We start from the raw sequence: 27527 nt of genomic DNA, 5'->3' as shown, positions 1-27527 counted from the left end.
AACAGTTTAATTTCCTTAATAACAAATAGTATCTTCAAAAGTACTTAGTATGTGCTTGACCTGAAGAACACATTTTAGGTGGCCCTCCTCTGCACAATTGCCATCCTTTTTTCACCACAGATTTAGTCTAGTCTACTATTAGCTCAGCAGATTAAGTCTATATATCAAGAAATCGTTCAGTTTGTGATGCAAGCACCGAATTTGGCACATATACTCTTCAGTCACTATAGATTTGATCAAGCACGTTAGCCACTACAAAATTTCAAAATGGCGTCCGTTTTCAAGATGGCCGCCGTCAGGATTGAAAAATGATTAAAAAAAAAACAAATTCTCTGAAAGGTTTAACTGCTGTGAATATTACTTGATTTTGATTTCGTACACAACAATTTGACTAGTTTGAATTTAAATTCAGACAGTGTGTAAGTTTAATATAGTGCACACAAATCCAACATGGCTTCAAAAATGGCCGCCAAGATGGCCGCAAAAAACCATTTATGATCATAGCTATGTTACCATCCACTCAAATTTGATGAATTTGGTGCTTATACCACGGTTTCAGGGGGCAAAAAACATATTTATTTCGTCAGACAAAGTGTAAGTTAATAATGTCACACAGAAATCCAACATGGTGTCAAAATGGCTGCCAAGATGGCCACCAAAACATATTAATGATCATAACTATGTTACTTTCCACTCAATTTTAGATCTACATTTTGGTGTCTATAGATAGGTTTCAGTGGGCAAAGAACACATTAACGTCATCAGACATTTTTTATAAGTTAATTATATATCACTCAAATCCAAAATGGCCGCCAAGACGGCGGTCAAAACCTATTTATGATAATAAAATATGACATTGTAACTGTTCACTCAAATTTGATTAATTTGGTGTCTATACCCAGGTTTCAGGGAGAAAAGAACACATAAATATCACATTTATATCATCATACAAAAGCTAATTATGTTACACAAACATCCAACACGGCGACCAAAATGGCCATTAACACAATACGAAGGACTACAGGTCCATAACTTGTTACTTAAAGTTATGGTTGTTATGTAAAACGCCATAGTTTAAGAGACAAGGACCACTTTAATCGAGTTGAGGTTATCATTAAGCAGTTGAATTATCATAAACTCCAATTTATGACATTTGGAAGAGAGAATGAACTAGCACATGACTTCAAAATAGGATCAGGTTTTACTAACTGCTGTAGACTTCATTTTTTACCGTTGCTGAAAATCATTGAATATTAATTACAGCCTGAATAAGCATGAGTTCGTCCAAAAGATTAATATTATACACTTTGCGTTCCTTTGACAATTTATTTACATCAAAGCAGAAGTAGATGGTTTTATTGTCCCTTTCGGAGTAATGCAGGATCTAGATGAGCAAATCTGTATCCTCGCCCTACAACTGTGTGGTGCTACGACGGGATCGTTATACTGTTCCTTTAACAATTTCAACGTCTGCATCCGCTGAAGACAGAACAATATAGCATCCCATTTAAGGCAGAGTTGTGCTGGTCAGAACAACCATGCCGGCCGTGTTTCTGTCACGAGACAAAAAGTCTTCCTTTTGTACATGAGCATTTTGTTTCTTTGCCTAAACTCACAATATGATTCACGTTTGTTTCATCGTCTCCGGTGCGTGTTGTCTTTGTTATAATGACTGTCTTCGTAGCCATCGAACCCCACTGTCGCTTGTACGTAATGCATTTTCTATGAATCTACATAAGACTCTGCAATTGCGTTATATAAGTCGCCCTTCTCCATGGTCAATGATTCAGCAAAGTGCCACCATCATGCATCTGTTTCATGAATACAGTTCATCTCAGCCTCACATGATTTGTCTATAGCATACTCTCAACTTGCTTGAGGGATCTTAGGCTTATATGCTGTACACAGTATGTTCTTGGTTTCAAAGAAGGCAGCAGGAAGGGAGCTCAGTTCAAAAGACGATACGACTGCAAGGGAATGATCTCCAGATTTTTACACCACCAGAAAACGCTGGAACAGAATAGCAGGATAAAAAGCACGGTCAGAAGCGATCTTAACAGCCAAGCTATTCCCGAGAGCTTTGGCTCTGTATTTTCTCGTGAATTTATAAGCAAAGACCGAGTTTCCTATGATATCTCTTATGATCGTTTTCCCAACCGCCTCAACTGCATGAACATTCACATCTGACCCAGCCACTATCTTATTGACCATGTTTCTCAGAGTTGGGTTAGCTGTGTATGGAGAGCAGGTTGTAATCTGTGTCTGCATTGTCTATAGATCAAAAGAATCCCCTTTGATGCACGCCTCAGTTGAATCTTTGTGTTGTGGAATTGAAGTATAGGTCAGATCTGTGAAATCCTGCATCCCACTGTTGTGCTCGGATGATGCAGATAGGGTCCAAGGGGGTTGCATTTCCTCGGCAATTTCACTGCCTCGAGTTAGACCACATGTGCTCTATAAACACATCATCAATGTGTGCTCAATGACAAGAATCACGTCCTAGCACAGTATAGCATTGATGGCTCCTACGAACAACGTGAAAACCAATACCGAACTTTTGATAAACGTCTGGGTGCGTTTCCTCTAGGTCGCTTATTTGCAGCAAAGATGGATAGCGTATCGGGCACTGCCTGCTAATGCATCAGCCAACATTCAGTACGATATGCCTTTATGCTTCCTGTGTCATTTCGGCTGTAAGCTGGCTGTGTATGCCTTTTTCAACAAGAAGATTGTCCCGTGAAGCCCAGCCCTCTGGACAATTTTTCGTGTCACAATGTGCACAATTTGCGCATTTTCACTATAGACGGCCACAAGTATGTTTTTGAGAGCGATTTCTGCCATGAGGGATCCTTTGCCCCCCCCCCCCCCCGCAAGCTCATACGTTTATGAAACATCCCAAATTTTAATCAACACTTTAAACTACTTTGTGGCGCATCAGTGACGATTTCGGCAGCCTTCCAATACAAGGGTTGGTCAAACGTTACAACAATGGTGTGAAGGTTGTGGCAAGGTTGCAAACTAAGGCTTATGTTGACAGAATGCACGCTTTGACCCCATTGTACATATTAATCATAGGCAAGAATTTGAATGACAATTGCAGCCCTGAGTACTGTATTTTCTGATTCAAGATACGCATCATTCCCTGCAAATTCAGTGTTGCCTGAAGCTGAAAAATATCAATCCTCTTGTCAAAATCCAAAAATCACGACAGGTCCAAACTATGGCGTTTCACATAACAAGCATCACGTCAAAAGTAATGGACTTGTGGTCCTTCGTATTGTGTCGTTTGACGCCATGTGAGATTTCAGTGTAATATAATACACTTAAACTATGTCTGACAATCGTAATGTGTTCTTTGCCCCTCAAAACTTCGGTATAGACACCAAAATAATCAATTGTGAAAGTTACTAAGGTATGATCATTAATAGATTCAGGTGGCCATATTGGAGGCCATTTTGGACGCCATGTTGGATTTGTGTTTAATATAATAAACTTTAACTATGTCTGATGATCTCTAATGTGTTCTTTGCCCCTTGAAATCTATGTATAGCCACCAAAATAATCAAATTTGAGTGGATATTTACATGGTTATGATTAATAATATGGTTTGGCGGCCATCTTGGCGGCCATTTTGGATTTGTGTGTACTATTGTAAACTTAAACAATGTCTGATGATCTTTATGTGTTCTTTGCCCCTTGAAACCTAGGTATAGACACCAAATTCATCAAATTTAAGTGGATAGTTAGATAGTTATGATCATTAATATGTTTTGGTGGCCATCTTGGCGGCCATTTTGGACGCCATGTTGGATTTGTGTGTACTATTGTAAACTTAAACAATGTCTGATGATATTTATGTGTTCTTTGCCCCTTGAAACTAAGGTATAGACAACACATTCATCAAATTTGATTGTATAGTTACATAGTTATAACTATAACTATGTCATTCATTGTGAGATTTTACAATTATTTGGCGCATTTGTTCACCATCATGGGACGGTGTGTCGCACGAAAGAATCACGTCAATATCTCCAATGTCAAGGTCACCACAACTTAAAATAGATTTATTTTGAAACAAACTTACAAAGGGGGTTAATTTTGTTTGTTCATTTCAAAAGTTCAGTTTGAGTTGTTCTTCCTTAATCAGATTTTTTTTCACAATGAAAACCTGGTTTTGTGACAATTTTGTCCCTTGTTATCTATGTTTTCGTGTTCTTATTTACATCGCGCACGATCTATTTTATGTTATTTATATAGATGTATTACCTCGTATGGTAAAACGGAGCATGCATACGTTTAGAAGTTAATCTGTTTGTTCTAAAAACGCCACACATTATTAGGTTAATGCGTACATGTATATGCTTTGGCAATAATCAATGAAACAAATATCGATTAAAAACTCGATGACAGTCCTAGATTAATAACTTTCTGCTCATATCGATTATTCTTTAACGCGGAAACGACCACCGTGCTTTACTATTTTTTGTTGTGTAGTTAAGTTTATTAATTGCATTTTAAGAATGAAAGAACGTAAAAACTGGTTGTTTTAAGAAAAAATAAATCCAATGGATAAGACTGCATTGAGTTATATTTGGAAATCTAACATTTAACTGCTCATCTTGCCATGGGTATTGGTGGAAGTAAACACAGAGCACGAAACACGCAGGTATGTAAAGGTGTGCATTTGCCTTTTATCTCAATAGTGTAAAAAGTACGCAGTACAAAATTGTAACATCTTACTTTAGTCTGAACATGTATCGTCTATAAATAAAAAATTTGATAAACGAAGTGCTTAATTCGCATTAAGTGTCTATTTAAGTATTTATATAAAGTACCACGTAATCTATTATCTCCGTGTACACATTCGCAGTATACTACCTTTGCGTAGCAGGGTTGAACATTTCAGGCGGGTGGTGTTAATTAAGGCGTTTATTGTTAACACCCATAGTAAACAGTATAATTCACTATTAGAGAACAAATTGCGCGATAGCCGAATCTTTAAAATAGATAGGTCCTCAACTCGAGTTAATTACAGGAGATACTGATGCGTTGTAAAGAATGCGTTAATTACTTGTTACACAGCGTGGTCATCAGAAATATTATATCAAAATAATATATTTTATAAGATTGTGAAATGTAAAAACTTACAGAAATCAGGATCAGTTGTCGATAAAAAAGGCCATGCACCGGCAGTTGGTACGGTAGTTAGTTCAAAGAACTGTGCTAATGTATGATGTTGATCTCAGACATTTTCAGCAAGTCAACAATTCACGAGTTAACAAGTGCAATTCTTTTTATTCCAATAATAAACTTGGCAAATATATTGCATGTATTATTATAAATATGTTGATAACAATAGATTCAAAACTCACCAAATATATAGTATTAATCAAACTCAAGAAAAGTTATCAGGAGAGTACCTATGAGTCTTGTTCCCATCAGCGCGTATTATACTATACAAGAAAGGTATCAAACGAAACTCTATGTCCATGTCCATGTAAACAAATTTTTAACATCGCCTGAATTTACGAAATCGAAGACGGAACAGTTTTAAACAGAAAGCAATTTGCACTGAAGCCGTTTTGCAGCGTTCACATGTATTGCCCATCTACTAGTGGCATCTTAATCCAGGTCTCTGCAAAAATTGTTTTTAGGCCGCCCGCTCTTTCTCTTACCTTCCAGGTTTCAGGCGAGAAAGTGTCTTGTCTTAGTGGATGAAGGATGAAGGCTTGCGTAGGTTGTAACCTATCCATTGCCAACGTCTCTGAAGGCCGCTTATTCAATGGACACCTGCTTTGTTCTCCTCCATAAGAACCGTTGGTGAACTTGTCTGGCCAGCGGATCTTAAGCGGAGCTTGTTCTGCTGACGTTGCTTTTTTCCTCTGTTTTCTTCAACTTTATGTAGCGTCTGTGATGTGGATGTATGACGTTCGGCGCAGTACTTCTTGGCATGTTGAGGTCACTGTTACTTTCACTTTATGCCACTTCTGCTTGTTTGTCTCTTCTCGTAACCGTGAACTCGTCTTGCTTCGATGTTTCGTGTACATCCCGGAGAGAGCGACGAAATTTCTTCACGATTTACATGTGATCGATCTGGTTTTCCATTGACAGGTCTCGCGACACCAAAGTTGCCATGTGTATCCTTCTGTGATGGAAAAATCTTCCCTCAATGACCAGGCTACTTGTGGCGCACAGGTCGGCGAAGCTCTCACCCTTGTCGTTAATCTCGCACAGCCCTTGCTTCCACATGATCTCCTCTGTTGTTACTGCCGATTTTGGCGTTGACGACTCCCATCACAATGATGACGTTCCTCATTTGTCTGTCTTGCATGATGGTTGACAGTAAAAGTTGTCTTTATCGTCCTGTGCATTCGTAGTTCGTCGAGCGTAGCACTGGATTGTGCCCTTTTAATCATCTTATTTGTATCGAATGAGGATGTCCGTTCGCCTCCCGACCGATGAGCGCCCTCTGTGCCGATTTGGAAAGCATCCGTGCTATTCCATGGGTGTGTGCTGCAGCCTCCTGCTCATTGCCCCAAGAACAGCAAAAACTGAGTAAGACATTCGCTTCTTCTCAGAACAAGTTCATCCTGATTCGCAGATTCCTTGGATAGTGAGGTTGATGTCTGTGGCCGGCTACCTGCGCTGCCTTCCCGGTCACTGTAAGGTTCAGACATTGCATGTACCGATGGTGATAGTGGTCCTGGTGGAGACGATGGTCTGCGGTCTGATGGAATCTTGTTGAGTTTTGCTTTCCCCTTCCCGCGCCATACGCCCAACAGCTCGAGGTCCATTTTCTACCGGATCCGCGATGTCTGTTGTTATGCTGTCAGGCGTCTCAGTAAATAGCGGGGTTTTCACAGGGTATGGCAGCTAGCCGTATGGTCAACCCACCCTCCTTGTTCAGTCTGACTTGGGACCCTCCTTGGCGGAGTTAAAATGTCCGCTATTTGCCATAAAAAGTAAGTAATATAATCCGTATAAGCGAAAGGCCATTTCTCTTGTAATGTTCTTGCTCATATTAGATTACGTATGCGTGTACTATGCATTCAATCATGTTCATGAAGTTTAAAGATCTCGTTATATCAATCATACCAGACCAAATCTAGCATTGAAATTTTGGCTATTGCGACAAGGGACAATGATTTTTTAATAGAAATACGTCCTTAAACGATTTGGTTGATTGACAAACTCGGTCGACATATTATTTAGAGTAGATAATGCTCACAGACAATTCAGGAGGATGAAAAATGCCAATCGTTTGCAATTTTCCTGTGGAAAATAAAAGTAGTAGATCCGCTGACCGAAAAACACACTTGGTGACCGACACACATAATATATAGCCCGCTATAATCTATATGGCATACATATTTTCTTGTTGGCAAACGTAAAATCGCTACGCACATGCACGTTTTTCAAAAACTCCCGTCATGCAACGATAACATAGAAACAGGAAGTAGTGTAACATAAATAGTATTTTAGGAAACTCCTCATTTCTAAACTTAATTTTCCGGTTATTGTGTGAGTATAAGTTCTTGTCTTGTGTAAGTTTGATATATTTAAACATAATATATATTTAATAAACATACAAATTAATCGACATTTAGGTGTAAAGACACAATTAGTGAAATTCTTTTCTGACAGTTGCCGGTTTTGTTTTGTGTATTGGTTGAGCTGACGTTTTAAATGAGATCGTTAATGACCTGGTAGTTATATATTAAACAAATAAGTTAGATGTGTATATTGGAACAAGCAAATATTAAAAATTAGTTTATATGGTAATATTAATGCATAAAAATTATAAGAGAAATATTGATTATGGCTATTTATATATATTACGATCATTTTCACGCATGAGTCATTTCTAAATTCTCCCAACGTCCGCACGTGTATATCGCGGACGCCATTTTGGTACTCTAAGTCGGCAAATTTTTATTATCGTCTGTTTGTTTAAAAGAGTCAGGTAATGGCTGTTTGGATTGTAAGTTTTTTACGCATGCGTGTGCAAAAAAGATCAAATGTTCAAAGTATGAAGATACACAGACTTCCTGTTGTAAAATGGTTGGGTAAAATAGTTTTCTTTAAGTTCCAGTTCCCCACCCATATAGTTTAAAGTGGATCTATTGTTTTCGATTGCTTTCGCTTTCAGATGTCAAGTGTTAGCATTGATCAAGAGCCTCCTCCAAAACGACAAAAGGTTGATTCAGCACACAGCTCCAACTTCAACAGCAACTCCATAGAAAAAGTATGTACCGCATTAATAATTTGTAACTTTTAGTAACTAATCGTGCATGATGCACGTGCAATGGAAGTGACCGAAGTGTGATAGAAATTTATAATTGAGGTACCACCAGTATTGTACCACCAGTTTTGGTGACCATAAGGGTTTTTGTGAAAAACGTTAAAATAGACCATTATAGTTTTTATTTAGACTTGCACTTAGTTGAAAATAATTATTATGCTGAATATTTAATAAGAAATAATTATATCATTTTTATGCCCCAGGGAGGGTGGCATATAGCAGTTGAACTGTCAGTCAGTCAGTCTGTCCGTCCATCCGTCCGGAAAAAAGCTTTTAACCTTGGCCATAACTTTTGCAATATTGAAGATAGCAACTTGATATTTGGCATGCATGTGTATCTTATGAAGCTGCACATTTTCAATGGTGGAAGTTTAAGGTCAAGGTCATCCTTCAAGGTCAACGGTCAAATTTTGTTAAATTTCAAAGCGGCGCAGTAGGGGGCATTGTGTTTCTGACAAACACATCTCTTGCAGAGACGTATCCAGAAATTTTTCAGAGGGGGGGCTGAACTGGGGAGGGTGCAAGCAGGGTGTCCCCTACTGTCGTCAATTTTTTTTTTTAATGGCACCTTGAAATGACGCAATTTCCTGCTATCTAATCAGCATTTTGCATGATAAAAGTGCATGTAAAACAAACAAGAACTTTAGTTCAGACATCAAGTGTGACAGACAAATTCATTAGCTGAATGTATCTCCTTCAGCCAATCAAATAGCGCAGCTTATCACTTACAGTCAGTGAAGCGTGCAGTTTAGCTGGCGAATGTTAGATCGTCTGTACACATGCCTGGGGGCTGATCACACAAATCGACAGCTGTTTATGGCTTAATTAGGGGCATATGACAGGAAATACACAAGTGGATTGAAACTATAAGGGGCTCTTTTAAAAAAAATCATATCTTGCCAGCCAGCTGGGGGGGCTTTAGCCCCCTAGCCCCCCCACCTAAATACGCGTCTGTCTTGTTACTGTAAATATTTTGTCTGAATTCATTGTTGACATATCTATATTTTGTTCGTAATTTGTGACTGTATACATTTTTAATTCCCCTTGGAATATACAATCTGCGTGGAGAAACAGAATATTTTGTTTAAAAAAATAGCAAAGACCAATAGCAAAAGAGGACCAATAATAAAAAACCTGTATAAATTGATAAAACTTCTCAAACTTGCCAAATGAGAATTCAATTCATTGCAGAAACATATTCTTGTTAGTTTTGAACTTTCAAATTGTTTTGTACTTGGCTGAGGATTTCCAATAATGATTGTTTATGCATAGATATATAATATATGATAATGTGTATTTGTATGCACAGAATCTTCATATTTGGGAGGTCTGTTTGGGTTTCATCATTTCATTGATAAAAAAAACCTAACCTATATGTATAAAACCTTAACATGTAGATTCATTTTATGATGGGCCTCTACCCAGTTTGTTCAAATGGGGCCATGCTCAAGGGTCACAGATTGATATAGACTTGTGTAGTTAATAGCTTAAAATCTTTTCTAAAATCACTGACTAATAGACTTGTATAGTTAATAACTTGTAAAATCTCTGAAATCACTAGCATCAGTGATTTGATATATATGGCCGTTAACATGGTAATATTGATAATCTACCAATTTTGTTTTCATGATTCCTCAAATGTCATAATTGGCAGTTTGGCACTGTTCAAGGGATTACATTTTTAACCAGGTTTTCCGAAGGAAAAAACTGGTTATTAGATTGGCGAATGCGGGCGGGCTGGCTGGCGGGCGGGCGGAACAAGCTTGTCCGGGCCATAACTATGTCGTTCATAGTCAGATTTTAAAATCATTTGGCACATTTGTTCACTATCATTGGACGGTGTGTCGCGCAAAATAATTACGTCGATATCTCCAAGGTCAAGGTCACACTTTGAGTTCAAAGGTCAAAAATGGCCATAAATGAGCTTGTCCTGGCCATAACTATGTCATTCATTGTGAGATTTTAAAATCATTTGGCACATTTGTTCACCATCATGGGACGGTGTGTCGCACGAAAGAATCACGTCAATATCTCCAATGTCAAGGTCGCCACGACTAAAAATAGATTTTTTTAAAAAACAAACTTACAAAGGGGGTTAATTTTGTTTGTTCATTTCAAAAGTTCAGTTTGAGTTTTCTCCCTTTATCAGATTTTTTTTTCACAATGAAAACCTGGTTTTGTGACAATTTTGTCCCTTGTTTTTCTTATTTTTATATAATTAAAACATAGCAAAAATTGATTTTATAAGACAGGTATCATAATAAAAATGTACTACTCAACTTTAATAAAATGATGTTTATATACTTAACAGATATTTTCTTTTTTACTTTTTTTGCAGGACATGGCAAAAAATGGTGTTGAAAGTGAAATGGATGAGGGCCTGTACTCAAGACAACTGTAAGTGCATCATTAAAAAAACACACAAAACAACTGAACTTGTGATGAAGTAAACAAAAAGTTGGTAGGATTCAACTAAATGACAAGATACATTAAATAAGGCTTTCAGGCCCATCAAATACAAAAAGATCCTAAACCATAAATTCCAGATTTTGCAAAAGATTTTATCTGTTTGGCACATTTTATAAGATGCTGAGAATCCAATTTCACTCTGCTGCCAAGTCAGACACAAACAGTTTGTTAGCAAAATCACAAAGACAGTAATGTTGTTAACACATTTAGCTTCAATTAAAACACTTTAAATGATATATTGTTATGGCCTATGCAACAATTTTGTATTTACTAAATGTAACTAATAATATAGGTCTATACAATAAGCAGGAGACAAAAATAGATCAAGACTGCATTAGTCCTGCAGGACGAGTGTCTTACACTGATCGCTTGTCCTGCAAATACATGCACTCGTCCTTGAAATATGTGTCATATGAAGATTGCACGGGGCTGATATGACTTGTAAAGTTTCCTTTATCACTCCTTTACTCAGATTATTCACACTATCTGATTGCAAATATGTCATATTCATCTTATTTTGGAAAAAAAAACGGTTGGTTAAGTTAATAATGTTTGTTTCTGTGCAATCTCCATTTAAGGCAGTGAAATAAGTTAAAAGTACATGTTGTGTACTTTTTAAAACTTTAAATATGTAACAGGAACATGACTGAAAATTATCAAAACTTAAACTTTCCATAATTATAAAGGCTTAATGATTGTTTATAACAATTAAAGAGTTTTTATGAGCCGTGCTTTGGGAAAAGACTTCAAAAGAGGGCTTAATGCATGTGTGGGGGGGTCGTCCTGGATTTATCTGTGAATTCCACTTAGGGTATTCAGGGACGACACTTCGCGCTTTTATAGATTTTCTCGTTTAGGGAAGTCTTTTCTAAAAGAAAACCCAGTCTAGGCCAAAAGTGTGCTCCCTTATTTGCATGGGCACAGGCTTATCCGAGATGACACTTTACGCACGTGCATAAAGCCCTTTTTTCAAACGGGAGGTTCAAATCAATGCTTCAGCTTGTCTACATACGATGCTTATTTCTTTTGGACTGATTTCAGGTACGTGTTGGGTCATGCTGCCATGCGGCGCATGCAGTCCTCCAACGTCCTTGTGTCTGGTATGAGAGGGCTGGGCCTGGAGATTGCCAAGAATGTGGCCCTCGGAGGCGTCAAGTCCGTCACTATACATGACAAGGGAACTGCTGCATGGGTGGACCTCTCTTCACAGGTTAGGAGCTCCTTGTGTGATTTTGGATTCTGTGACAAGGCACACACAAAATAAGATGTGTTTCTGGCTCTAGTATTACAAACATACGGAAGTAAGTACCCTCACTCAACATTGAGTTTTTCTCAATATTTGAGATGAGTTTGACCTTCATGCTGAATCTGGTGTTCATATAAGCTTTTTGAGTTTTGAGTTGGACTCGACCCTGAGTTTGAGAAGGAATATTTGCGTATTCTTATGGCAGAGGTTTGATATTGTCCTTGAGCTGACGGATATTCACTATACCCAGCTTAGTTGATTCTCAAACCTCATTTTCTGAGTTTAGGGGAAAAATACGACAATGATTTTGATGCTGGTGGGCCAACTGGATGCATTTGTTGACCATAATAATTTTCAGGACCTTTACAGATCATAAATTAGAAATACTTGAAAAAAGTCAAGAAACACACACTTTAATACAAACAATCCAAAGAAAATTCACAGAAACCTACAGCTATGTCTTGAACAGTCAGCTAAGAAAATATAGAAATGACAAAATACAACTTCCTTGCTACCACTCCTAAAAGCTTAGACCATTTTGAAATCAAAATCACAACTAACAACTTTTGAATGCCCATGCTACCATATTAGTGTATTTTAAGAAAATGAAATTTTGATAATGCCAATTATTTGTGTGTTGCGAAAGTGTGCTTGCTCATTATTTTTTGTATCAATAGCTGTGGTAAAAAAAGACTGATACTTTGCTTAGTTTGTTTTAACACCAAGTAATTAAAATTACAACATTATCACATTAAAAAGGTGATTTTTTGGTATTTGGATAAGCAACACTTAAGAACAATTATTGAAATAAGCATATCTTTTAGACAGTTTTTATGTTGCAGTTTTTCCTGCGTGAGGAAGACATTGGTAAAAATCGAGCTGAAGTAACCTTGCCAAGATTAGCAGAGTTGAACAGTTATACACCCTGCAACTGTTATACCGGAGAATTGAATGAGACTTTTCTGAAAGGCTTTCAGGTCAGTTTGACTAGTAAAATTTCAATATTTTTGTGCAAACTTTCTTACACAGTTAGTGTGTTTTTTCCGTTAAAATTTGGGTTCAGTATGGGGACTCATTTGCAATGGCAAATGTTTTTTTTCCCCAGATGGGACCTTAAGTTTTCCAAGTAAAGGTTTTAAAAAAATAATGTTTTTTTTTTTTCATAAGTCCAAACTTGTCATTTATCCCAAAATCCAGCTTTATAAGTTGAACCTAAGAAAATGTAATATTGAAATCACTTTTTATGCCCCGGATCGAATGATCGGGTAGTATATTGTTTTTGGCCTGTCTGTCTTTCTTTCTGTCTGTCATTCCGTCATTCTGTCCCAAAACTTTAACCTAACAGTAAAGTTTTGCAATATCTTTTGAAATATTGAACATAGCAACTTGATATTTGGCATGCATGTGTATCTCATAGAGCTGCACATTTTGAGTGGTGTAAGGTCAAGGTCATCCTTCAAGGTCAAAGGTCAACACCAACAAAAGCGGCGCATTAGGGGGCATTGTGTTTCTGACAAACACATCTCTTGTTTCATCAAGGTATTTTAATCTTAGACTACACCTGCATTTTAAATTGGAATTTTGCTAAGAAGAGACTCCCTTTTAACGAAAAGTAACATTTAATGTAAAGTGTCGTCCCTGATTAGCCTGTGCAGACTGCAGAGGCTGATCAGGGATGACACTTTACGCACGAGCATTCAGCCCAGTTTTCCAAAAATGTGGCTCAAATATTATAATCTTGTATAATGCAGTTTTTAAAATGAAACACGCATTTTAATTAAATGTAAATAATCAATTAACTATAAAAGATTGTCAATTAATGAGTTGATGTTGTTGTTTTCACAGGTAGTGGTGTTGACAGATTCTAGTCAGGAAGAGCAGGTTTGGGTTGGAGAGTTTTGCCATGCCAATGGGATCAACTTTATTGTAGCAGGAACATGCGGTCTAGCGGGGTAAGTCCTTATTATTGAGCTTGAATACGCAATCTCCTCTGGCCTGGGTCAGTATTCACCAACCGATTCTTAAACTTACGTCTTAAAGTAAACTTTCAAAGAATATTCTTAAAGCTGTTGTGTTCAAAAGCTACTTGAAAGTTATATCAAGCATTGAAGTGAGAACCTGAAATAACACCATTATTCTTTCTGTGATCATGGCTTTAGTACCATTTTTTTGCCTGTATATATCTAAACTCTTAAGTATGTTTTCTTGATTCTAAGTCGATTCTTTATTCTAAGTCTAAGAATGGGTTTGTTAATACATGTCCTGTTGTTTTACCATATGTAACACACACTTAAAATTGGAATATTAAGAATTGTTTTAGTTTTGAATTCGACATAACCACCCCTGTCTACATCATTCTTCAAGTAGAACATTAAGTTGTTTAATGATCACGAGTGGTAGCCTGTATATGTTTAAACAGTATTCTTAATTCTTAAGTCTAATAATTGGTTTGGTGAGTAGGGGTCACTGATTGTTAGTATGTGTTGCTCTTCTATGAACAAAATTAGATACCAGTATCAAGGAATTGGACTTTTTCAAAGTAAAAGTTTTGGTAGATGAGTCTTAGAATGTTCATTTATGCAAATGTAGGAGCTAAAACTGATAAAGTATGTTTTGAATATTTCAGTATGATTTTCTGTGATTTTGGTGAAGACTTTGTCTGCAATGATGTAGATGGGGAGCAACCAATAAGCAACATGATAGCTGGGGTTACCATGGTAATTTTATGTTTACTTTGCATTTTGGTTTAAATCTGGATTTACAGGAGCCAAGTTATGTTGCATGTTTTATGTGTTATTCTGGGTATTAACATATTATGTAAGATGTGTTCTTGTGCTGAATTTATTGAATACCACAGTGAAATAATTAATTTAAAAATAGGCCTTACACAATACACAAAGAGCGAATTTAGAAGCTGAGCTAACACATTTTTAAGGGTTTCATGTAAACTGTTGTATGTTTTGAAATGTCTCTATTTCAGAAAATGGTTTAACACGGCCTGCAATTTGGGATTTTAATTTTTGAAACTTTTAAGTTATCAGTTAAAGGAACTGATGATTTAGTTATCCAGCTGTCTGACATTTGACTCTGAACTAACTGGCTTAATTACCTTGGGTAAATTTCAACTAAATTATTTTGGTCAGTATAATGTCTTTAATCAAATCTTGTTGAATGGTGAATACTGAATGAAGATAAGGGATAGAAATAAGTGCTTACCTGTTCAAACTAGGCGAGCAGATTTAGGTCCGGGCAAGTCATTTTCAAAACTTGGTTGTTGGTCTGTGCAACTAGCTATAAAAAAGGCTTGAAACTGTGTGTCCGTAGTTTATCAGTTTATATTAAAAAAGCACAAAGATTCAGGCTCATAAAAGGGCATAATGGATTGCGTAATGACAGTAATTTTATAAATTGCCTGATTTTGTTTTGTAAAAAAATAAGTGTTACATAAATATAATAAAGTCTGATTTTTTTTTGTTAAGTACTAGAGATAGTTTCCTGTCTGGGCAAACTACGGTAATACAATTCTATGGCTGCTTACTGCTATGCAGGACACAGAGGGTGTGGTCACATGTCTGGATGAGACTCGCCATGGTTACGAGGACGGCGACCATGTGTCTTTCACCGAGATTCAGGGCATGAGGGAACTTAATGGACATGAACCATTCAAAATAAAAGTCTTAGGTACGTGGATAAATATATGTTTCATTTGGTTAATGATATGACATTGTGATTTTTGAACTGTTTGTCATAGAAAGTTGAGTTGTTGATGTCTGTGATGGAACAATTTGATGGCTTAATTGAATCACTGAAAGGTTTACTGGTATGTTACATTGTTAAATATTGCTTGAAAACAGATTGTATTACTGTTTGCTAATTTGAGTGCAGGGTGTGTTCCGTTTTGCAAAAGAACTGAAGATTCCCGATTTTGCTAGTTTAAAGTTTCATCTAATCCATGCTTTTTAGTGGCACTCTGTGAAAAGGGGGTTTAATGCATGACCGTAAAGTGTCGTCCCACATTACACTTTGCAGTCAGCACAGGCTAATCAGAGACGACACTGTCCACCTTAACTGGATTTTTGCTAAGAAGAGACTTTCTTGAAACAAAAAATATCATACAAGTGGAAAGTGTCGTCCCTGATAAGCCTGTGGAGTCAGCACAGGCTTATATGGGACGAAACTTAAGCACATGCATTTAACACCCTTTTCACAGAGCAAGACCCATTTATATTTCAGGACCATACACATTCAGTATAGGGGACACATCAAAGTTTACTCCATATACTAAAGGCGGTGTTGTAACCAAAGTTAAGATGCCCAAGAAAATTAAGTTTGTAAGTCTGAGGTTTTGTCATGTTGTGAAATTTTAAGATTTTTGTTATCTTCACGCTTGAAAAGCGTGGGGATATTGTGGTTATCTCCGCCGTCCGTCTGTCCGTCTGTCTTTCTGTCCATCCTGGCCACTATCTCCTCCTACACTATAAGCACTAGAACCTTGAAACTTACACACATGGTAGCTATGAGCATATGTGCAACCCTGCACTATTTGGAATTTTGATCTGACCCCTGGGTCAAAAGTTATGGGGGTTGGGGCGGGGCCGGGTCAGAGATTTTCACTCGTTTTTTATGTTATTTAACATTAACTTCTTCATTTCTGCACCGATTTACTTCAAATTGATACTGAACCTCTCTTATGACAATACGGTCAATCTCAACTATGCATGGCCCCATTACCAACCCTGAGGCGCCCCACCCACATAGGCCACACCCACCCAAAATTGCCTTTTACTATAACTTCTTCATTTCTACACCGATTCACTTCTAATTGATACTGAACTTCTCTTATGACAATACAGTCAATCTCAACTATGCATGGCCCCATTACCAACCCTGGGGCACCCCGCCCAAATAGGCCACACCCACCCAAAATTGCCTTTTACTATAATTTCTTCATTTCTACACCGATTCACTTCTAATTGATACTGAACTATTCTTATGACAATACGGTCAATCTCAACTATGCATAGCCCCATTACCAACCCTGGGGCGCCCCGCCCACATAGGCCACACCCATCCAAAATTGCCTTTTACTTAACTTCTTCATTTCTACACCGATTCACTTCTAATTGATACTGAACTTCTCTTATCACAATACGGTCAATCTCAACTATGCATGGCCCTATTACCAACCCTGGGACGCCCCTGGGTCAAACATGCGGCGTGGGGATACGCGTCGGCCTCTGCCGCGCTATTTCTAGTTTATATTGAACTTACATGAAAAGTAATGTCCTATGATATGAGTTAATGAGTAGCCTTTAGCTACTTTAGCGAATGGCTGAGTAAGCCCTACATTGTATAAGTGTTTTGGGGGTTAAAAATGCAATTGATTTTCAAATCTTTGGCTTATAATAAAATAGTAATTGTCCCCTACCGGTGAAACCGGAGGGGACTTATGGTTTGCGCTCTGTGTGTCAGTCAGTCAGTCTGTCCGTCACACTTTTCTGGATCCTGCGATAACTTTAAAAGTTCTTCATATTTTTTCATGAAACTTGAAACATGGACAGATGGCAAAATGGATATTATGCACTTCATTTCATTTTGTTCCTACGTCAAGAATTCTGGTTGCTATGGCAACAAATATAACCAAAAAAAATTCTGACAATGGTGGAGTTTCACCGGTAGGGGACCATATTGCTTGGCAATCTCTTGTTATTTAGAGACCTACAAGTACTTAATTCTTCCAAACCAAGGTTATCAGTGTTAGAAATTAATACACTAAACTTTTTGTTTTCAGAAATCAATCAAGGAAGCCCTGAATGCCCCAGAGTTTGTGTTGACAGATTTTGGCAAATTTGACCGTCCAGGTCAACTTCACATTGCTTTCCAAGCCCTGCATGAGTTTGTGAAAAGGAAGTCACAGTTGCCTGTTAGTCGAAGCAAGGTATAAACATTCTTTTTTCTAAGGTTGCAACATTTTTCGGTTGTTTGTTCTAAATGCTTATGGTAAATAGTTCACCTAATGATGTTTATATTTGAAAACCTAAAATAATCTTGTTTTTGATAATTATTTTTTGACTTTAAATTGTGTTTTTCGGTGTGACTATTAATCAATTGTTTAAGCGTTAGCAGATCATATAAGATACCTGCTCCCATTTCTTCACACTAAAACCAGTAATCACACAGCCACAACAAACTGATCCTATAAATTCAGAAATGCATGTAGTCAGACTAGTAGAAAGTTCAGACAATCATTATGCTTGCATAATGTTATAATAGTGAATTGACTGTATTGTATACGTATTTATGTAATATTCTACAGAAAAAATAGTTTTGCACTGAAAAAAACACAACAAAAAACAATAGTGAATTTAAACAATGTGAGGATTGACTGTGTGTATATCTCATTCAGGAAGATGCCACTGAATTCCTGGAGATCTGCAAGGAAGTGAATGCCAAGTCTGGGGCCAAGGTGGAGAGCTTTGATGAGAATCTTATTCGAGAGTTCTCCATGGGGTCACGGGGGGACCTGTGTCCCATGGCAGCTGTCATCGGGGGAATCACTGCACAGGAGGTCATGAAGGTGGGCAGAATAAAACTGAGAAAAATGAGAAGCTCTGGGAAAATAGGGCATTTGGGGATTGTTGTGCCAGATTAGCATGTTCACTTAACGCTTTTATGGTATTTTTGGTTTAAAGGAAGTCTCTTCTTAAAGAATATTCAGTTTAGGCAGACAATTTCGTCCCTGATTAGCCATGTGTTGACTGCACAGGTTAATTTGGGACGAGGTCTATGCATTAAGCTCAGTTTTCCCAGAACAAGGCACATTTGTTGTATCAAAACGTTTGCAAACTCTGCTTCTTTCTATCTTTTCAAAATTGGCTGATATGCAACTGGTCTGCTTGTGATGCTGTTATTTGATGTTGGTTTAAATCTTAGTGGTCCCTTTGCATCACTTTAAATGTTTATCATTAATACTTAATACAGATTTTCTAGCAGCTTGGGAAATTTGAGTCAGATGAGAATTGCATCAGCAGATTTCAACTTTATTCAGAGCCGGGTATTGAAGTTTTAATTTCTGTTCATATGTATGTGTTAATTTTCATGAAGAAAGCCATGGAGAAAATTGAAAATACAGGCACTAAAGGATATGATCATTTAACCCCGATCTGGGAAAATGGGGCTTAGTACAGGTACTTTTTGCTTATAAAGCCTGTGCACGGCTATTCAGGGACGACATTCTCTGATTTATGCAAATTTTTGTTTAAAAGAAGTGTCTTCTTAACGAAAATCTACTCTAAGCGGAACGTGTCGTCCGTGATCGTGAAGACTGCACAGGCTAATCAGGAACGACACTTTACGCACAATCATTTAAGTCCCGTTTTCTAATCATGAGGCTCAACTTGATGTGAACACAATTTTTTGTCTCTTACAGGCCTGCTCTGGCAAGTTCCACCCAGTGAACCAATACCTGTATTTCGATGCCCTGGAATGCCTACCGGAAGACAAGGATACATCCCTCACTGAGAGTAACTGCGCTCCGGTAGGTGGTGAATGTGACAGTTGTCTTTTAACTTTTTATGTCCCCCCACTATAGTCTGTTTGCGCCAACTTTAACATTTTGCAATAACTTTTGCTATATTGAAGATAGCAACTTCATATTTGGAATGCATGTGTATCTCATGAAGCTGCACATTTTGAGTGGTGAAAGGTCAAGGTCAAGGTCGTCCTTCAAGGTCAGAGGTCAAATATATGTGGCCAAAATCGCTCATTTTATGAATACTTTTGCAATATTAAGATAGCAACTTGATATTTGGCATGCATGTGTATCTCATGGAGCTGCACATTTTGAGTGGTGAAAGGTCAAGGTCATCCTTCAAGGTCAGAGGTCAAATATATGTGGCCCAAATCGCTTATTTAATAAATACTTTTGCAATATTGAAGATAGCAACTTGATATTTGGCATGCATGTGCATCTCATGGAGCTGCACATTTTGAGTGGTGAAAGGTCAAGGTCATCCTTCAAGGTCAGAGGTCAAATATATGTGGCCCAAATCGCTTATTTTATGAATACTTTTGCAATATTGAAGATAGCAACTTGATATTTGGCATGCATGTGTATCTCATGGAGCTGCACATTTTGAGTGGTGAAAGGTCAAGGTCATCCTTCACAATGTCAAGGTCATCCTACAAGGTCAAACATCATATAGGGGGACATTGTGTTTCACAAACACATCTTGTTCTTGTAAGGATTTCTCTTCCTGAGCCGTGATTCAGATTTTGATGAAACTTCACAGGAATGATCTATGGGTGACACTATTGAAAAGTTGTTAAATTGTTGTTGTTCATTGCGTATGTAGGTCATCAGAGCTAAAAATTATATTTAAAATTTTAAACTAAAAAAGGGAAAGGGCTTTTTTCCAATAGTAAAAACTTTAAAAATCTTATTCTCTGAAACCACATGGCTGAGAGGATTGGTATTTGCCATGTAACATAATATGATAGTTCCGTACAACTTTGGTTGAAAACATGCCCCTGGGGTCTCAATTGGCACCAACCTAGGGGTAATTTGTTTAAATAATATCTCTGCAGAATATGGAAATGTTTGCAGTCGGTGGAAAATCTTTTGCCAATAGGGGATGCAAGTTTCCTTATATGGCTATAATGAAACATTTTGAATTATCTAGATGCTGTTTTTTTTCCAACCTTCGTGAAACATGCTCAGATGATTTATTTTAATGATACCTTGGCCAATGTCGAAAATGGTTTTGGTAACATCACAAAAGTTGCTCAGAACAGTTAAATTCCATAAAGTCTCATATGAGGGAGCTAGTACTTGTCATAACAGATTGCTTTAATTGTTTAGAACCTGTACATACGTTTTGGCATTTACGGATTTTTCTTTGAAGCTAGACCCTTCTTTGATTTAAAACCTTTACATAAATTTTCACTTGTCGATTTTGACTTTGCAGCAAAACAACAGATACGACGGACAGGCTGCTGTATTTGGACATGATTTCCAGAAAAAACTCGGTGGTCTCAAGTACTTCTTGGTAAGACACAACATTATTACTCCAAACTCAAATTGCAGTGGACAGTAATGTGTGTTCTTAATGTAATGTTTGCTCTAAATCTTTAAGGTAAACCCCTCATTTTAAAGAGCATTCTAAAAGGAAGCGGCTGTTAACACTAAGTACACTATTAAGCTTCTACCAATTAGAAACGTATTTTGACGCATTTGTAGTCCCTTAGAAAGTTACATTTAATTTAAGACCTTTCTTGCTAGATTTAAGTTTTAAAGGCTATATTCACAACCCTTAGATACTGATGAGCAGCAAACAGCATAAAACCTGAACAGACTGCGAGTTACTCACAGGCTGCTCTGGTTTTATGCTGATTACAAATAGACCTTTTCACTTTGCTTGTAGGTGGGAAAGGGTTAGTATTGTTATGGTTTTTGTAGGTGGGTGCTGGAGCCATTGGCTGTGAGATGCTTAAGAACTGGGCCCTGATGGGGGTCTCGTGTGGCGAGGGAGGCCAGACCTGGGTCACAGACATGGACATCATCGAGAAGTCAAACCTCAACAGGCAGTTCCTCTTTAGGACCTGGGATGTCTCAGTATGTTGCTTATAAAAAATGAATGCCTATGTTTTAATGCTTCCATTCGAAAAAAGGCAGCATATAGCTGTTGCACTGTCTGTCTGTGCGAAGTTTCTTGCCAACGCCATAACTTTTTAATAAATTTTTTAATAAAATAATTGATTTTTAGCTCGACTATTATATATGAAATATATATAGTAGAGCTATCCTACTCACCCCGGCGTCTGCTTTAGCGTGCAAATGTTAAAGTTTTCGTACTACCCCAAATATTTTCTTTGTCCCTTGACATATTGCTTTCATATTTTGCATACTTGTTTACCAACATGACCCCAACCTATAAACAAGAGCAGACAACTCTATTAAGCATTTTGTCATAATTATGGCCCCTTTTCCACTTAGAATATGCAGGAAATGTTGAAGTTTTCGTACTACCCCATTTATTTTCATTGTCACTTGACATATTGCTTTGATATTTTGCATACTTGTTAACCAACATAACCCCAACCTATAAACAAGAGCAGACAACTCTATCAAGCATTTTGTCATAATTATTGCTCCTTTTATACTTAGAATATGCATATTATTGATAAATCTATGTTAAAGTTTGCGTACTACCCCAAATATTTCCTAAATCCTTTGACATATTGCTTTTATATGTTGCATACTTGTTTACCAACATGACCCCAACCTATAAACAAGAGCAGACCACTACCAAGCATTTTGACATAATAATGGCCCCTTTTACACTTAGATAATTGAACATTTTGCTTAAATTGCCATAACTTCTTTATTTATGATCACATTTTATTATTGCTTTGACAATACAACACTTACCTGAATACCAGAATGGATTCCACCCAAACAATACCTCAAGCCCCTACCAGAATCCCCCCCCCCCCCCCCCCAACGTCACCCCCCACCCCCCCATTTTTTTTAAACATCATCTAATAAATTACCGGCCCCACATTATACCCCCTCTCACCTCCTACCCCCCCCCCCAACCCCCCAATTTTTTTTTTAAACATCGTCTAATAAATTACCACACCCCACATTATACCCCCTCTCACCCCCCCCCCCCCCACCCCTACACCCCCCCAATTTTATTTTTTTTTAACATCTAATAAATTACCCCTCCCCACATTATACCCCCCCTCTCGCCCCCCTACCCCCCCCCCCCCCCCCCCCCCAAAAAAAAAAAAAATTCTGTATTTTTTCCTTTTTTTATTTTTGAAAGATCGTCTAATAAATTATTGAATATGAACAATTTCCCCATGATGGCTTACGTTATACTGTCAAGCACGCTGTCCTCTGACAGCTCTTGTTAAAGAACCCGACTCCCTGTCTCAAAAGATAAGCACCCACTAAGAGGTCAACAGTCGATATTATTCTTAAAACAGCTTGAAAATTCTTTTCTCAGCCATAACTTTGCCATATATTGATGGATTTAATATCAATGTTAACCATCATAAGACAATGTGTCTCATATAAAATCTGTCCCCTTACCTTAAAGTCTAGGTCACAAAAAGAGGTAAAAGGTCAAATTTGGCCTGAAGCAGTTTGAACATTTCTGTCTTAGCCATAACTATGCCATATGTTGGCAAATAACTTGGCACAGATGCAATCCATCATAAGAGTATGACATGCAGATATTAAGACTTAACAAAGGTCAAGGTTGCTCTAGAGTTCAAAGGTCAAATTTGGCCAAGCTCATCTGGAGTGAAACCTGGTCATTTGTCATGCTATTTTAAAATAACTCTTAAATAATGACCACCATGAGAAGACGGCCTTGCATATGTAAAACCTGTCTCAGTGTCTCTTTTTCAAAGGTAAAGGTCACATTAAGTGGTCGAAGGTCAAATTGTTGCCAGCTTGTCTGGGCTGTAACTATTTATTTCATCATGCATGCCTTAATACTGAATAGCACTGAATGGAATTCTTTTAATATGTGGTTACATCTTATTCTTAAAGATACCAATGTTGACATACCTTGAAACATGAACATTTTGTATTTGTCATTAAAATATAAATCAGTTGCAATTGTTTTACACTCGACCCTTGTCACTGTTTATACAATATATTGATTAACATAGTTCAGTGTGTGTGTTTTGCGTTTAAATTTGGGGCCTGTTAAAGGACCCATTCCCAATGGAAACAAGTATATATTTTCCCCCACATTTGACCTAAAAATTCCCAATCAAAGGTTTCCAAACAAAATAAACAACAACAAAAAATCAGACTCAACATTTAGTTCATCTCCCAGCCAGCTCTTTAAGACCAACCTTAAAAAATGGTACATCAAAGTCACTTATTCCCAATTTAAAGCATTTGTTAGCCAAAAACAACATGTTTTATGCCCCCGGTAGGGTGGCATATAGCAGTTGAACTGTCCGTCAGTGTGTCAGTCAGTCTGTCCATCCGTCTGAAAACTTCAACATTGGCCATAACTTTTGCAATATTGAAGATACCAACTTGATATTTGGCATGCATGTGTATCTCATGTACCTGCACATTTTGAGTGTTGAAAGGTCCAGGAAAAGGTCATCCTTCAAGGTCAAAGGTCAAAAAACAAAATCCAAGGGAAGTAACAAGCTTTAAAGGGAGATAATTTTTATTTTATATCATTTGGCAGGTACAGATCATTTTCACAAGGGAAGTAATGTTTTTTAAAAGGATATAACCTGAAACAAATTTTAAGGTCAATGTCATCCTTCACGGTCAAAAGTAAAAAAATACAATCTAAGGGAAGTAATAAGCTATATAAGGGAGATAATTTTTAAACCTGCCAAATGATATATTGAAATTTTATTTTTATGGTGCAATAGGGGGCATTGTGTTTCTGACAAACATATCTCTTGTTTGAAGTTATTTCCCAATTTATGTCAGAAAGACGCAATTTTTCCCTATTCAAAAGTACCTGGCCCGATTCCCAAAATGGTGGGAAAGAAATTCGGTAGGTAATTGATCAGGATTTACATCTATATTATTTATAACAATTGTTTAAGGTTTGCATGTTTCTTGTTGAAGATGATGCTCATGAGTTATTAAATCATTTAAACGTTGGATTACAATAATATGTCTTGAAATATCTCTATTTGATTTCTTCTAGAAACACAAGTCATCAACAGCAGCTGCCGCAGCCAAAGCCATGAACCCAAAGTTCAACATCACACCACAGGAGAACAGGGTCGGGGTCGACACCGAGAACATTTACACGGACGAGTTCTTTGAGGGTCTGGACGGTGTGGCCAATGCCCTGGACAACGTGGATGCGAGAATGTACATGGACAGGAGGTGTGTCTACTACAGAAAACCACTGCTGGAGTCTGGTACTCTAGGAACAAAGGCAAATGTACAGGTTAGTTGCCTCATACATAAAGGAACAAATATATTGGATTGTCAATAATATCGTCTGTTTTTTCACTGGTTAGTTGCTAAAATAAGTTTAATGGATAGGCAGTGTAAGGATAACTGTGGTGCTGTAGTAACTGAAATTGAAATGTTTACTCAACACAACAGTTTGTACTCAGTCTCTGTGTTCCGTGTTTAAGCTAGTGACCTCATATCCTGTTCATGGTTAGTGTTTGAAAGAACATGGTCTGTTTTAATAAGGTTGTGAGTATCAGTCGTTTGCAGTAGGTTGGTCACTAGCATAAAATTAAAGACTAGATTATGTTAATTAGAATTCATCCTGATAGTTTCTGGTGTTTTATTTTCCCAATATTTAAAATGCAAGTTCCCGATTAAGCCTCACTATGGGACACAAGGGGCTTATTTCATGTGTTTAAAGTGTCTTCCCAGATTAGCCTGTGCAGTCATCACAGGCTAATCATGGACAACACTTTCCACCTAGATTTTCATTAAGAAGAGACTTCCTTTATAGGAAAAATTCAATAAAAGCGGAGAGTGTCGTCACTGATAAGTCTGTGTGGACTGCACAGGCTGATCACGGACGACACTTTACACACATGAATTAAATTTAGTTATACTATAACAAGGCTAAATTTTATATTTGTGGATCCTGTTTGCAGGTGGTGATACCGCACCTGACGGAGTCTTACTCGTCTTCTCAAGACCCCCCAGAGAAGTCCATACCGATCTGTACACTGAAGAACTTCCCCAACGCCATCGAGCACACCCTGCAGTGGGCCAGGGACACCTTTGAGGGCGAGTTCAAGGGGCCAATAGAGACCGCCAAGCTGTACCTTGAGGATCCAAAGTTCATTGAAAGGACACTGAAGCTTCAGGGGACACAACCCGTGAGTGCATGTCAAGTTATGGCACATCTGAGTGATCGTTTTGTGAACTTTGGTGTTGGTGACCGTCCCCTTTAGATTTTGGAGACAAAATCTTTAAAAAAGTGCGTTCTCTATTAAATATTTATGGCACTTACCTGGATTCAGGTTTCATGGATTTGATCAAAGTTTATATTTTAGTGATACCTTATTGTTATGTTTAGTATTTGTTTACAGCTGTTATTTAAAAAAAAAACTGCACACACTTCTTCATGATAAAAGGGTACTTTGTCACAGAGAGCAATTTTAATTGTGTAAATTTGTCAATGGTTAAGCATGTTATTTTTAGCACCATATGTTAGGTGGGTGCTGGTTATGATAAAAATAGCATCACACTTGTTTTGAGTCTTAAAAATGAGTCCTATTAATCATTTCTAGTAAGACTGGGTTTAATGCACGTGTGTAGTGTCGTCCCAGATTTGCCTGTGCAGTCGATGCAGGCTAATCATGGACAAAACTTTATGCCAAGGTTGGATTTTGGTTTAGACGAGATTTCGTGTTTTTTTTAAATCCATAGAAGCCCGAAGTGTGCTCCCTCCTTATTAGCCTGTGCAGACTGCATAGGATAATGAACAATACATTATTGAGAGGCATTAAGCCAGGGTTTTCCCAGAACATGACAGAGCATTGCACATGTTCATTGCTTCCCAAGCCAGAGATTTCACATTTTAATGTTGCTGGTTTTAGATTGAGACATTGGAGACAGTGAGAAAGGTGTTGGTAGACAACAAGCCGTCCAGTTTTGCAGACTGCGTGTCCTATGCCAGAATGTTATGGCAAGAGAACTACCACAACCAGATACAGCAGCTCCTCTTTAATTTTCCACCTGACCAGGTACCCTTGTTCAACAGTGAAACTGAAGTACTTTTCTTATGATTAAAGCTTATACGTTGGTACTTGGAGGATTTGAAGTGTTTGATTTTGTATGTACTGTAATGTAAGCCCAGATTAATAAATAATTGTGTTTTATTCAACATTTCTTTGGATGAAACATTAACAATAAACTAAAAGATAAGTAATAAATTACAGCATTGAAAATAACAACAACAACCCAAATTCAAGAAAAGAATGATGATAATTGCAAAGTGTTGCATTCCTGTTGTGCCTTTCAGCTAGAGTTTATTTGCTGTTTTCTTTCAGACCACAAGCTCAGGTGCTGCTTTCTGGTCAGGACCTAAACGCTGTCCACACGCGCTCAAATTTGATATCAACAATGTATGTAGCCTTTGACATAATATACGGCTTTAAGTAAAAAAAAACTTTTTAATGACAAATGCTCAGTATTTTATCTACCCGCTCATGTGTCTACTTTTCATAAATCAAGGGGAAAAAAATAGTGCAAACACTTGTAATTTTGTGTATCTTCACTGAAAAGTCGGGTCAAAATTAAATGAAAATGGGAAAATGAACAAATTGCAAATGTTCAAAATGCCATTAATTCTATGTATATGATTTCACAGTTTAAAAAAACAGCTGCTACATGAAAATTCAAATTAAATTATTATTAACATTAAAAAAGGAATGTTGCAACTGTGATTATATGAGTAAGAAAAATATCATTTGAAACAACCCTCAATCTGTAATAAATCAAAGAGTTTTCACTACTGCAACAGCGAATAAACA

At 37.4% G+C, this 27527-nt stretch overlaps 1 protein-coding gene across 5 annotated transcripts in view; it reads left to right on the top strand.

Moving 5' to 3' along the window:
* Positions 1-4457: 4457 nt before the first annotated feature.
* Positions 4458-27527, top strand: part of LOC127881763 (ubiquitin-like modifier-activating enzyme 1) — a 44043-nt gene continuing 20973 nt past the window's right edge. The window contains exons 1-18 of one of the 5 annotated variants that reach the window (XM_052429885.1): positions 4458-4666; positions 8150-8245; positions 10641-10699; positions 11813-11981; positions 12860-12994; positions 13863-13969; positions 14644-14734; positions 15566-15698; positions 16251-16348; positions 17809-17955; positions 18424-18594; positions 19447-19554; positions 20984-21064; positions 21475-21630; positions 24719-24967; positions 25641-25868; positions 26592-26738; positions 27045-27119. In XM_052429885.1, coding sequence (XP_052285845.1) covers positions 4625-4666; positions 8150-8245; positions 10641-10699; positions 11813-11981; positions 12860-12994; positions 13863-13969; positions 14644-14734; positions 15566-15698; positions 16251-16348; positions 17809-17955; positions 18424-18594; positions 19447-19554; positions 20984-21064; positions 21475-21630; positions 24719-24967; positions 25641-25868; positions 26592-26738; positions 27045-27119 — 2292 coding nt within the window. In that variant the 5' untranslated portion in view covers positions 4458-4624. Of the gene's footprint in view, positions 4667-7386; positions 7545-7687; positions 7707-7848; positions 7964-8149; positions 8246-10640; positions 10700-11812; positions 11982-12859; positions 12995-13862; positions 13970-14643; positions 14735-15565; positions 15699-16250; positions 16349-17808; positions 17956-18423; positions 18595-19446; positions 19555-20983; positions 21065-21474; positions 21631-24718; positions 24968-25640; positions 25869-26591; positions 26739-27044; positions 27120-27527 lie in introns of those variants that run through there. The other 4 variants (XM_052429886.1, XM_052429888.1, XM_052429889.1 and 1 more) reach the window with 4 other exon arrangements.

The sequence above is a fragment of the Dreissena polymorpha genome, chromosome 5 (assembly GCF_020536995.1).
Source record: "Dreissena polymorpha isolate Duluth1 chromosome 5, UMN_Dpol_1.0, whole genome shotgun sequence".
NCBI lineage: Eukaryota > Metazoa > Mollusca > Bivalvia > Myida > Dreissenidae > Dreissena > Dreissena polymorpha.
The sequence above is the reverse complement of the archived record's forward strand: the minus strand, read 5'-3'. Positions and strand labels throughout refer to the sequence as shown.